The sequence below is a fragment of the Neolamprologus multifasciatus genome, chromosome 17 (genome assembly GCF_963576455.1).
Source record: "Neolamprologus multifasciatus chromosome 17, fNeoMul1.2, whole genome shotgun sequence".
NCBI classification, from domain to species: Eukaryota; Metazoa; Chordata; class Actinopteri; order Cichliformes; family Cichlidae; genus Neolamprologus; species Neolamprologus multifasciatus.
Window position 1 is genome coordinate 24,009,385 of NC_140455.1, and position 13,992 is coordinate 24,023,376.

A 13,992-nucleotide genomic window follows, 5' to 3' on the forward strand; every position below is an offset into this window, starting at 1 on the left:
GTCTCAGCACCAGGCTTAACTGGTCCTCCACCTTCACGAGGGAACATGAAAGTTTCCCGTTTCCCCACACTGACAAAACACTACAAAGTTCACCATAATATTAAACAGTTGTTTTACCGAGACCCCGCCCGTCCGAACAATTCGTTCTCTTTGTGGAATGTTCTGGAAAGGTTCTGTCAGAAAGAACAGGAGTTCTTTATCTTATTAGTGTCAGTGAGACTTGAGAGTGAAGCAGTGTCAAAAACTAGTCAAACCTGGTTTTCACAGGAGACATTAATAAATAATTTTCGATTAGATGGTGAAGGCACTCAAAAAATCAACTGGAAAATATGAGAACTGGATGAGGTCCGGTTAAGTTTTCAGTTAATTCGCCTTTATTTTATGAATAATCTTTGTTTTGATGTCAATTGTATCAAGATTTGTAACACTATCAAATCTTTCAATGTAAACTTCGACTGTTCAGCAGTATTAGAATTTTTTAACTTCTGATTTTTTTTAAAGAAAAAGTATGGGATACAGTTAAATGTTCCCAAAAGCCTAGTAAGCATAGACTAGTTTGTTATTGGTGGTTTTGTTAAATGAGACCATATTTGTTCATGTTGGCTAACATTAGCTTACTTGTGTGAAAAAAAATGTGAATGCTGGTATAAATGGTGGCATGGTGGTGCAGTAGTTAGGATTCTTGTTTTTATACCATGGAGGTTGTGGGTTTGAACCTCATTCTGTGTGTGTGTTTGCTGCCATGTTCTCTCTGTGCTTCCATGTAGTCCGGCTAGCTCCCACGGTCCAAAGACATGGTTAGGTTTATTGGTGAGTCTAAATTGGTAAATTGGTAGTCTAACACATTTGTTAGCATACCAGACATGCCACACATAAGAAAATTACCTTTTGTCCTGAATAAATCAACTTCTATAGCAGTTAAATCTTGTCTTTGTTAGTTATGGCTAGTTTAAATATAATAACCCTGGATTGTCCAAACTTCATATACTTGTCTTTCTTCTTCTCCTCGCCACCTCTTCTCTTTTTAAAGGCCACAACTAACGTAACTGATCCTTTAGTTTCCACCCACTGAGGTTTAACTCAACCACTGAGATTATTCTTGCCTGGATAGGCTATAATGTATGACTGTAAAACCTAAACCCCTACTTAGTCCCTCCATTGTGAAAAGCTGCATGTTTTAAATACAGCTGCCACTTTTATGCTCCACAAAACTAAGATCTTGAAGAATATTTAGGTCTTTCTAGAATATCATCCAAGAAACTATTTTAGGAGATTAATATAATGTTGTTTTGTTTCTTTTAAATAATCTGGAACCCTGCCTGTTTTTAATTAGCTGTTAATTAGTCTTTCACCCTTGGTGGCTTGCACTGTGCCAGAGCAGAGCGTGTAACATCATTAGCTTTTTCAGCATTAGAAGAATATTACCACCGCACAGAGCTCACTCTGTGATGCTATCTACGATGCTATCCTTATGGTTGCTTTGAAGCGTGATCCTAAACGTTTTTCTTTCATTAAACACAAATCTTCTTGACAGGACACCTTCCCTCCTAAATTGGTTTCTCATAAGTCAGGTAAAAACACTGTCGTGGTCATGTGCCTGTTCTTCATTAGGCACCAGACGATGTTCTCACTCGGATGATACAATGTTTAAAAATACCCAGCTCTCTCACTTCAAGACATTAACCATGTAAGGCAATTTACCTAAACATAGTTGGAGTAGAGAGCGAAGAGTCGTGGGAAACTCGCCTGTGACTGAAGTGGTTAACTCGTCTTTATTTAAAGTTAAATACTCCAGGCTTTACGTGGCCAACGCACCAAACAACAGCCTGGGATGAGAGCGAGGGGTGCCACAGAACAGCCACTCTCCTTTGAGATGAAAGGCTCCAGCCTCAAAAGCATATGTCACACAATAATGAAAATGTGACTTTAGCCGAAGGCAATGGAGCAAAGTATAGACAACCTGTTTGTTGATTAGAAGAGGGAATGCAAAGAGAGCTCAGAAAGGGTCAATAGAAGGAAGGAAATGGAGGGTGTAGATCTACAGTGCCCCCCACCCCCACCCCCATACCCCCTGCTCTCAGTGAAGATTGAAAAAGTGATAAATATGCATGAGTTTGGCTTCGACAGTGAAGTCCTTTGATGGTATGGTTGAGAATTCTTTATCTCTGGAGCAAATAGGCTGAAAATAACTGTCTGAGAAGGTTTACTTTGTGCGTATCTGAACAATGTTCACTTTTAATGAGTAGAAAAGAGTCTGTAGGAAGACTTTTCCATACTCTATGCATTTAAATATACCCGCATGCGGCATCTGCCTTGAACATGTGCACTGTGCTCACAGCTTTCCTTTAACTGTGTTGATTAAAGTTAGGTGAAAAATTGTACATCTTTACTGATACATTATAGTGAGATTCATTTCAGTGGTCATTTGTTCTTCAGTCCTCGATGTTCAGACTAGGGGGGAAAAAAGTGATTTCAATTTTGCACCATTTTATGAGCCATAAAATCTAAAACTGTTTTAGAGGAGTGAAAGTGCCAAGTTGTGACCACAGAGTGTACATAAAAGATAGACATAGAGCTACCCTGGTTCTCTGTAGTACTAATGGCCTTCTCCATTTTAAGTGACAGTTGATGAACCAGCAAACTGGGATTGAACTTGTATACAGTAGATTTACAGCGAAACCAACCAAAGACTGCATACAAAAAATAGGAGCCAATATGGAAATGTCCAAGAGGAGGCAATTCATTTAATTGCAAAAAACATTCCTCTTGTACAATGATGATTCTACTCCTCATGGGATTTATGACCTCAATAAACACTTTCATGATGACTTCATTCATTCATTCTATTACTTTATTCAAGTTGTTTAATACAGCATCCAGCCAATTAGAGAAAGCCTTATTGTGGCTATCTGGTGATTCACCAATCCCTAATGTTTAAGCTTGCCATATCCTGGATTTGTCAATCAGATCCAGTGCTTGATTATTATTATTGGTTTCAAAACCCAATGTGCCAAATTGCTAAACTATGGGTTTCAGAATGGGTGTACATAAACTTCAGGGGTAGGCAACTCCAGGCCTCGAGTGCCGGTGTCCTGCAGGTTTTAGATCTCACCCTGGGTCAACACACCTGAATCAAATGATAAGTTCATTACCAGGCCTCTAGAGAACTTCAAGGATGTTGAGGAGGTAATTTAGCCATTTAAATCAGCTGTGTTGGATCAAGGACATCTAAAACCTGCAGGACACTGGCACTCGAGGCCTGCAGTTGCCTACCCCTGACATAAACCAACAGGTGGCATTATGGTGGCTGTGTCCACTTTGTATACGTTGTCTGTGGTTGAGGAAGTTAAGGGTTTTTTTTATTCTGATATTATGTAAAGTGAAATCAGTGTAGTGACCTTTAAAAGGAGCTGCTACTACAGATGTCAAAGGCTGTCTGTGGGGAAGGCAGCGTGTGAAAGCAGGGCTCAGGGAAAAAGGAATAAACTCTGAAAACAGCTTTAATGCTGTTAACATCATAAGGGTTAACTTGCAAGAGTACAAAAAGTTCAAAGCATCTGCAGAGCAGGAAATAAGGATATAGCAGGAAATAAGGATCTCAGGAACAGAAGCTAAGAACCAAGGACATGAAATAACAACACTAGAAGGAACTTGTATGAAGCATCAGGAAGAGATGTAAAAGAAATAACTGTGGATAGAAAGCTAAATTCCAACAATGCAGAATCCTAATCAAACCAAAAACACATAAAAAAGAACCCAAAAACTCAAAACCCAAAGCACGACAATTGTGGTTTCCCTGAGCTTAGCTTCAACCTCAGGCAGGACTGCTGAAGTAACATCTTTATTTACACCCAACCACACGAACGTTTGACATTGCTCAACACTTTTAGAGCACATACAGTTCATAAAATTAACAAATGACTAATCCTCAGTAATGCACAGGCCTGGTGTTCCCTCAGCATGGTTGGTATGTGTGGCAGCCCAAGTCCTAGCAGCCCAGCATTCGACTGGATAGATTAGCACAGCACAACAACTCAGCTCATACTGGCCCTGCTCCTTAAACACTCCTTTCCCCAGCTCCCCCTTTGCAGCTGTACAAAACCACACACTGCTCCCACATACCCTTTCAATGAATATGAACCTCTCCCCCTCTAAGTTAAATCAGTTGATATAGTCACAAAACAGCATCCGTCAGGTTTTGAGACTTCGAAATCCAAAGATCTGAGTGATTTCAGACGTCGGGTTTTGCTTCTTCAGCCTCAAGTCTGTTTGGGTCTCCACTGTAAAGTCTGGCATGTGATCTTATCTAGGCGTTACCTTGCATGGACTTTACTGCAGCCCTCTCTATATCAAGAATTGCCCCTACTGCACATGTTTCTAATACAAAGAAGAGAGATTATGAATGTTAATGTTAAGCAGTTTGATGCTTCTAGCAACCTTCTGTGCTGCTTAGAAATGCATTTGAAGCAAATATTTTGCAGCAGCTGTGGTTATCTTTTTAAGGTGTATTCAAGAAACTGATTCCAAATGTTAAAAAGTTTTCTTTTTGGATCCTTGAGGCGCCTGTGTGGACACAAGAGATCAGTGTGGGCTTGTATGTATCTGTCTCTCTCTGTGTTTAATTTAGTAGAATTGGGAAAAGCTTCTCCTATGACAGTGTTTAAACAAGCTTATTTGTATGTTATACTTAGTCAGCTTTCTCTGTGTGCCTTTTAGACCTGCAGGCCTCTGAGTCATTTGAACATTATAGTATATCAGACAAAGCCATGGACTACAGGCTGCTGCAGATGGATGAGGACCAGGACAGGATGTATGTGGGCTGCAAGGACCATGTTCTCTCCATGGACATCAACAACATCACCCATGGCACACTTAAGGTCAGCAGATGCTTATTGTTACAGTTAAACAGAAACGCTTTATGCCATTGCATCGTTGGTATCATGGTGCGCTATTTTTTTTCTCACAGGCACAAAGAAGAAAACATGAATGTTATGTAAAAACACTGTGTAAGAGACAACACAACACCACTGCTGAGGATATTATTGTAATGTGTGTGCAAATTACCATGCATTTGCTATCCTCCGTACACTGTAAGGGTTTTTCAAAATAGCCATAAAAACGCTCATGCTCACTTATAACTAATTCTGCATGCAGCGAAGGAATCATCTTCTGTGTAATTGACAGGCATGAAGTGCATAAACAGATGGGAAAGCATTTAGGTTCCCCCAGAGAGTGCTGCACCGCATCCATTTTTGTCAAGTAAATTGCTTGATATATTCATTGAGAGCGACCTTTAAGCACCTCTCCCAGGTTTGAAAACACACATTTCCACAGATGATAGCTAGTTGTAATCACTGACACCGAGACTTGTGTGGAAACTAAAAATGTCCGAGCATTCATTGTACTCATTTTGCACAGTGTTTTTTGCCCATGTACTCAGGATATAATGAAACCTCATGAGCATATTGATGTTATGCCTCTTTCAATCTGTTAGTCGCTAATTTAACTGATGTGCCTTTTTTTTAACCATCAGCTGTTTTGGCCTGCTTCAACAAGCAAAATAGAAGAATGCCAAATGGCAGGCAAGGACCCTACAGTAAGGAGAATAAACCTATTTGATTTCTTGATTTATTTTAGAGTCCCACAACTGTAATAATACATTACAGCATAGATTGCATGTTGTTCATTTACATGTTTTTAGCATTCAGCTAAACACAAAGACTCTATATAAAAGATAGTTTTGGTCACCATAACATCACCCTGTGTTTTGGAGCTTTGAGTTTAGTGTTGTGCTTATCACCATGTTGGGTTTTTTGGCGCCAGCAGTGACCAAATTTTAACAACAATACGAAGCGTTAATTTAGCCGTTAGCAACATTAAGCTTGGTTAGCAAGATGTAGCTATAGATCAAAGATGGGTCACACATTTTACTGATCTGTTAATCAGTCCTACAGTATGTAAATGAAATTAACGTTACAGCACACCGTATTATTTGCCATATTAAGAACCAACACTACAAAAACATTTAAGAACTGGAATTAGTGACCTACAAGAAGCCTAACAGTGCTAGCAGACAGCTAGTTAGTACAAGGTAGCCACACCGCTAATAATTCATAACTAAATCCCCAATACTAACTAAAAAAGGTAGCTTATTTAGAAGTTATTTAGCTTCTTTAGCACCCTTTAGCTTCTTCTTTAGCTTCTTTAGCACCACGTGCTCAGTTTTGAGTAAATCAGAGCATTTTAACATATGTGTACAGAATTTTTTGAGACAACCTCAAGTAGCCATTAAAGGTCCTGCAGTTCTTAACATTTCCATGTTTGCCATTTTTAACTCTGGACGTTGTTGCTCAAATTTAGTTATATCACTATCTAGCTAAACAATAAATGTAATATTTAGTTTTGTTTATCATAATCCCACGGTCATTTTTAAACATTTTTGGATCATTCAGCATGAAATCTGTTAGTGTCCCACAATAAGAACAGTTAAAGTATGATTAGAAAAACATACTTTTGCTTATATTTTTCATTAAAAGCTTTATTTCTTTATTTGTCAAATTGAATGTAAATGCACAAATAAAGAAAGAAGAAAGCTGCTGAATTAAGGCAAAAAAAAAGCTCCTTATTATTATATTTGGTGGACAAGAATCAATCTAGACCTCCCAAACCCCCTGTTGTCCTACTACCGCTTTGAAAAAAAAGGTTTTTTTTCTTGTTTTGTTTTGTCACTACCTGCTGATCAATTTCCTTGGTTTCCTTTGCAGTACTTCTACGTATTTTCTTTGTCTGAGTTATGATAATTACAGGACAAAATACAGATAATGAGCTATCCTATTTAACAAAGTTGGGCCCAAAGAGTCAACATGACAGGGTTTCTTTGATTTACTACAGTGTCATTAAAACTAGGACATATTACTCTTCTTTTTCTTAAGACATGTGTGGTTAAACTCCTTCACACTAAAAGAACATGAAGAATTTTATAGGTTACTGAGCAATAGTTTTGCTGGCACAGGCTACTTAAGACCAGACTGAGCTGTATGTGGCCCACAACCTAAAATGAGTTTGACACCCCTGATCTTGACTAAAGGTTTAGTCAGCTGTTCCAAGATCCGCTCCTCCAAGTGGGTCTGCAGCGGAAGTTGCCTCCTGGGATTTCCCTCTCGCATCTGTGAGTTTGCATCAGATCCAACTGTATTTCTATCAAGCAGCAGATGTCTGCAGGGTCACCGGCTGGCCTGGAGTCCTTGTGGCATCGTCACAGTTAGTCAGTGCAAGATCGAGGTGTGGAGGCGATTGAAATGCCACGGATCAGTGTAAAAAAAAAAAAAAAAAACAGACTCAAAGCTTACTGACGCAGATATTTCATAAGCCACCCGGATTCTGAGAAGCACTTGTTAGCTACAACAAGGTTTAATGAAGACATACAGCCAGAGTCGATTTATTCCTCCTCCGCATCTGTTTTCCTCTAATTGGGTTGTTCTGAAACAAGTGCACGCACAGTTGTCTGTATATACAGCAGTGCTGAGGACATGAGAATGGAAAGAGAAAAACTAACTTTATACACAAAAGAAAGGCCTGATTTTTAATGTAACTAAAAAAAAGAGTCAATCTGCTGCCAGTCCTCCATGGTTTCACACATTCTCCACCATCTCTGCATCATCTGACAGGCCCTGGGCTAACAGAGCCAGGGTTTTATTCAACATGCTGTTGCAGATATAGAAAAAAAGCTGTTTCCAGTCGTGGAGTGATTTGTGCTGCTCTGACTCATAGCAAGCCTGCTGCAGACAGGCTACCACAAATATTTGGGTGAGCCATCTCTGTGTGGAGCCACTTGATGGCCTCTTCTCCCTTCTGTTATGCCTTTTCTTATTGAATCCCTGCGAGTTTTCCTTTAAAGATTTTACTTTCTGTTTCCATCTTACCATTTTTCCTTGGTCACATTTTCCAACTCCTTTAACATCTCTCCCTTTCTTTTCTTTTTACACCACACTGCAGTTTTTTTTTTCTCTCGTACACAGTCTCCCCTCTCACAAGCTTTTTTTCTTCTTTTATCAGAGCCCTTGTACATATGTTATTGTTATAAATATAAGGTTTCTCTTCTGCAATACGATCTGTGGTCACGCATGTAGCATCATGGGGGATATTAAGTCTGTTTGCTGCTTTGTCAAATGTATCAACTTTAAAAGAAGGCTGTATTTATATCAGGAAACATGAAATCAAACATGATAGCTCATATATATTTGAGTTTGAAAGGCCTCAGAAGGATTTGATGAGACAGACAGAGAGTTAGATTTAAAAAAACAACAACAAAAAAAACAGTACGAAACATGATAGATGTGGGTGCCTGTCAGTAAAAAAGTTTAGTTACTTTGCATTGATTGCCCTCAGTGGAGCCTTGTGCAGTGACCATGCGCCGCAGCAGCTGTCATTCCAGCAGCCTTGGCCAAGTTCCTGACAGCTCCCTGGACATGTGTTCTTCTCCCCACTTCTTTCTCCTCACTTCTCCACTCATTTTCTGCAAACTCGGGCTTAATTAACCACAAAGTCCAGCACACCTACAGCTGTGGGGTTTGGAAAGTGGAAGCAGAGATGAAGAGATGAAGTGAGAGTAGTAGTCAGTCTTACCTAGATATGTCACATATACCGCTGACACGTTTTTTCCACTGCCCTTAATACCAGACCTGTGAGCTCTGGGATCCTTTTATTGTGCAGCATGTGATTTTATAACCGTCACAACAACAGTGAGATAAGTTTGAATTACTCCCGCATATGGGAATGAGATACTTCCAGAGGGATAAGCAGATTCTTTATTTGTGTGTCTCCTTGGCTATATAACACGAATTAGGTCACTCCTTAGTGGCTGGTCCGGTGCAATCTGTGGGATTAAAAAAAAAAGGCAGCAGCGATTATCTTTGTTATTTCTGTAATAACTGTAAAGATTAAATATAGCTTCAAATATGAATACCTGTGAGACTAAGTGCACCATGGCTATAAATAAAAATCAGTTAAAACATTCAACTTTTGTTATGGCACAACCAATCCTGGGCCAGTGCTGTAGGACCTAAAAACTGCAGTTCCTGTCACGGCCACTTGAGGCTACCTTTGATTAAAGAAAGTACCGTATTAAAATCTCTTTAGTCTACATACCTTTCCTCTGTTTATTGATATAATTAATATAAAATTAAGTAAAGAAGTAAAGAACAGTCTAAAGCATGAATGTCAAACTTATTTTACATCAGGGGCCACATACAGCACACTTTGATCTCAAGTTTATCTCCACATTAAAATCACTGTGACTTCTTAATATAAGGACAAGTGTGATTTCAACAGCACATCTCAGCTTTTGTACATGATAAAGAAATAATAATGGTCTATTTAATGAAATAAATTTGTCAGCATGGCTCTTTGGGCTTAAATTGGAAGAAATATGTTTTGAAATTACAGAAAAAGTTTTGATAGCTCATTTCCCAGACTGCCCTGTAATTATAAAACAAAGTTTTTGTTAAATATTTTTTTGTTTGTTCTTTATTTCACTGTGGACACATTGTAAATGCAGTAGGCAGAATTAAAGTCTTCGCCAGGCTAATTTTGGCCCTCAGGCCACATGTTTGACACCACTGGTCTAAAGAGTCAGTTCAGTTTACTTTAGTTTAGTTTATTTGAGGTCTCTCTAAGTAGAGTCATAAAGTCAGTTAGTTCACATTAGCTTACATTTAATACCAGAAAGCCCCTTCTTACTGGATCAGCAAAGGATACAGATGCTAAATCCCTGATTTCATTATAAGCAAGAGCTTATGAATTCAAAATTGAATTTTTTAGAGAAAAAGTGTCTCGTTTGTTCTCTTAAATCTACATCACTTACATTAGCATGTGCCTCTCATTGTTTATCCTTATTTTCTAGCACGGCTGTGGGAACTTCATCCGGGTGGTGCAGCCTTATAACAGAACTCATCTGTTCATGTGTGGCAGTGGAGCGTATAGTCCCGTCTGTGTGTACGTCAACAGGGGCCGCAGACCAGAGGTGGGTATAAATGAAGGAAGCACTTCATTAGAAAAGCAAACTCATGAAGGAATAAATGTTTTGGGGGAGCACCGAGTAGGTGATCATTGCAACTGGCACTGTAACAGCTGTTACAGATTAAAATTTTCATTGTGCAGAGTGATTATACACAAACATGATCTCAAGAGTGGAAAAATAAAATAAAGTCTAGCACTCTTGTAAATCTGTAAATATATTGTAAATGACTGGGTTGTAATGGTGCACAAGTGAGGCTAAGGACTCTTTGTAAAGTTTATGGAAGTTTTGGTTTCTCTGTTATTTCCAAAACAAGCTTGTGTCAACTATGTTGAGCAAATATAATTAAAATGATGTAATTTATTTAGCTCCTGAAAACTTTGGTTGACTGTTAATACAATGCGCGATGAGTGAAATTAGTGTGAGTACTACCACACAGAGAAAATAAGCAAATCGTATTCACTGTGTGGCAGTAATCATAAAAAATGCCTCAAGAGGTCTGTTTACCCCTTATGTACAATTATTTAGAGGTTTGAACCCAACATGACATGTTTTTGACTGATTGCTATAATAACATGAAAATTGAATTTTCCTTGTATTACTGACTGTTGGAATGAGAACAGCAAAATTCAGAATCGCTAAGTGCGGAAAATACATTAAGCTGATGTCAATTGGTGCTTGAGAAAAATGGCTATAATCATACCACAACATTGTTTTCGCAGATCACCTAGGAGTTGGAAGTGTCAACATATGGTTAAAAAAAACTTACACATCTCATAACTTTTTTTTTGAGCACAGTTTTCATGTAGTCAATTTGATGCCACATGAGAGCTGAGATGCTAAGGCTGAGAGAGAGAAAACTGAGGTCTAGTGTCAAGGATGGATGGCTGTTTTCTGAGCTCTAATCTGCAGCCACACAGCCCTGAAAGTAAGAGCGGGGAAGCCCTCCAGGAGAAAAGTGCTCACCGAGCGAGCAGCGTTCAGCCACAGACCGTCAGCTGCTGCCAAACACTAATAAGCAGAGCGAGAGAGCTGCAAACCAGGCTCCTTCCTCACTGCGGGGCCTTTTGTCATTTGGGGTTTTTGTTTGACAGGCAGACTGCTATGTTTGCAACTTCTGAACTCAAACATGTCAGTGTCTCAAAAAAAGTGATCTGTTAAGTGTAACAAGCTGTTGTAGTGGGAAGCTGACAGTGAGCTCTCATCGTGGACCTTTGCTCTAGGTTGTGAACGTGCTGCAGCCTGTTGAATGGACGTAACAAGATTTTTTTGCACGTGTTAGTGTTTTTCGGCCTTAGTTTTTCAAGTACTCCTAAAACACATAGTGATACTGCGATAAATGTCAGTCTTAGTAAGGGAAATAATCTTTTATTTAGTCTTTAAATCTTTAAAATTGTGTCGTAAGTCTGCTTTCTCACGAGTGCACATAGCACATTTATTTGTTGAAAATAATTACTTTATAGATCTCCTTCTAATTAAAGGAAAAAAACAATCTGAACTTAATATCAAATAATTTGTGGATGATGAACTGCATGTTTATCCCTTCATCTTTGTGCAAATTCTTGGAACAACGCTGCTTAACAAAGGTCAATGAGCCAAATGAATTACAAATAAATAAGACTTTTTTTTTCAGATGAGAGGGGCTTTAAAATTAATAAGATGGCTAATTTTTGCAGTGTAGAGGTTAATGACAGGACCTGCCAGATGGAGTCTATCGACTTCCAGAACCTCTTGGCAAACAGGCATATTTTCCTAGAATAACAGTGCTTAGCTGACGTCATCCCCATTCAAGGAAGCTGCACCATCGCCATGGGCAAGATCTAAATAAGATGGGACAGGAAGTGCTATAATTTACCTAGGTTGCTGCGGTGCTTGGACTGTCCAGTCTGCCGCAAGGAGGCTATTGAAACTTGGCAGCATTTCCGCCTGAGAAGAGGAGTTGGCTGTCCAACAAATAAGCAGGGAAATTCCTCCTCTTCTCCTCCCAAACGGAATGTTCTTTTACTATCCCACATGGAGCAGTTAAGGTAGACCAGGGCAGGACAGCCTCTGTGTCTCCTTAAAGGAGGCTCTGAGCATGAGCAGGGCTACTCTGTGGGACACAAAATACACTGTTGCACTCAAATATTCAGTTTTATAGCGGTAGAGAGCACAAGACACAAGAACGTATCATATAAAACTGTCTCCAAAATGTCTGACTTCCTCTTTTTCTCTGTGGCAGGAACAAGTATTTCACATTGACTCCAGGACAGAGTCAGGAAAAGGGAGGTGCTCCTTCAATCCACAAGTGAATACAGTCTCTGTCATGCTCAGTAGGTGCCTCAATCGCTATCTACTATTTTTTTTTTCTTGTTTTTTCTAAAACCCCTGAAAACAACATTATTTTTTACTACAAAATTACATTTCTTTTGTTTTGGAGTAAACTTTTTGAAGCAAAAACAAGAGTATGCATAAGCCATTAGATTTAAAAGATGGCCACTCTGACCTTTTGCCTGGGAAATCTTTTTCTATACCTTTGTTGTGACGTGATGACCAAAGACAGGCTCATTTCATATGCAGCCGTATGACTATGGTTTACACCCTAAGTTATAATCTGCATTGTTATTTATTTGGCTGTAAATGAAGTTCAAGAGTCCTTGATGAACAAATAGAAGTTATGGAAGGTACTTTGAAACTGGTGTCACTTTTTCAAACTGGAGGCTAGCTCATAGAGGCTAGCAAGTATTGAACAAATAATATCAACAATAGATAATTAGTCTCCAAAAGCTAATCAAGATTAGCTAATTCGTCTCCAAAGGTTGATTCTGTTCATCTGGACGTAGCGTTTTAAGTGGGGGAAATGTTTTGATCACTGGTTGTTGATCAATGGTCATGAGAATTTGCATAATTATGATGAAGGAACTGACCCCCAAGCCCATTGTTCCTTCAGTGGTGCTAGTTTCAGTCATTATGCAAATGTACTGTTTATAAGATTGGGGAAACCTGCAGTCAGCTGAGACTGAAGAAGTCACTTGGATGAGTGACAAAACGTTACTCCCACTTAAAACGCTACGTCCAGATAAACAGAATCAACTTTTGGAGCTTTATGTACCTGGATGATTGAGCATGCATCAAGACATTAGCTAATTAGCTTCCAGTTTATCATTAGCTCTTATGTAGCCAAACTTTGTCATCAGACTGTGCATACCCAACCTTTCTTTAAAGTTTGTATATACATGGCTATGTGCCATGTCACTTACACACTGCTAAAGTAAAGTTAGCAGCATGTCTTCTGACCTCAAACGTCAGTTTGCCATGGGCAGTGTTGGGGACGTTACTCAAATAAAGTAATGTATTTCGCATTACTCATCATTTTTCTTTAAAAGTAATTCAGCTGGAGGAATTAATTGTTACACTACTTGTTACATTACTTTTTTGTATTTCATAAAATGACCCAAAATGCATTATACATAATTACCAGTTAGCCTACACTCAAACACACCAAAACAAATGACTGCCCTAAAGAGGACACGCAGTTTTTTTAGTTTTTTTCCTATGAAACAAAGCGGACATCAAAAGCAAGAGGAAAACCAGCCCAAAGAGACTTTAAAATGATCACCACAGTGATTCTACTTTAGAAACATGAACAGGCAAAAACAGGTTGTTACCTGTTAAAGACAGGATGTGCCTGTATGAGGATGCTCTCTGTGCAGGTGCTTGCAAAGAGCTGATATAATGTGGTTGTTTATATCCAGAATGCAGTTTGCACAATATGAAATGCAATAAAAATAAAATAACGTTTCTCCTTTTATGAAAAATGGGCCTACAAATTCAAATAAACATTGTAGCCTACACCTTCTCACTAGAAAAGTGAAGTGAATTAAAATTGTAGTTTAATTTTAATACACAAGAAATCCCCAGGTTAATACTTCAGTCAAGTCAGGCTAAACCCATCCCTTTCTCCAGTTCTCCTTCCTTTGATCTCTGATTGGCCGAGG

At 38.9% G+C, this 13,992-nt stretch overlaps 1 protein-coding gene across 5 annotated transcripts in view; it reads left to right on the forward strand.

Annotated features, from left to right (window-relative positions):
• Positions 1–13,992, forward strand: part of sema3c (sema domain, immunoglobulin domain (Ig), short basic domain, secreted, (semaphorin) 3C) — a 45,306-nt gene that overhangs the window by 15,503 nt on the left and 15,811 nt on the right. For all 5 annotated transcript variants that reach the window (XM_085137471.1, XM_085137472.1, XM_085137475.1 and 2 more), the window contains exons 3-6: positions 4,717–4,877; positions 5,534–5,596; positions 9,902–10,021; positions 12,237–12,327. In XM_085137471.1, coding sequence (XP_084993597.1) covers positions 4,717–4,877; positions 5,534–5,596; positions 9,902–10,021; positions 12,237–12,327 — 435 coding nt within the window. The remainder of the gene's footprint in view (positions 1–4,716; positions 4,878–5,533; positions 5,597–9,901; positions 10,022–12,236; positions 12,328–13,992) is intronic.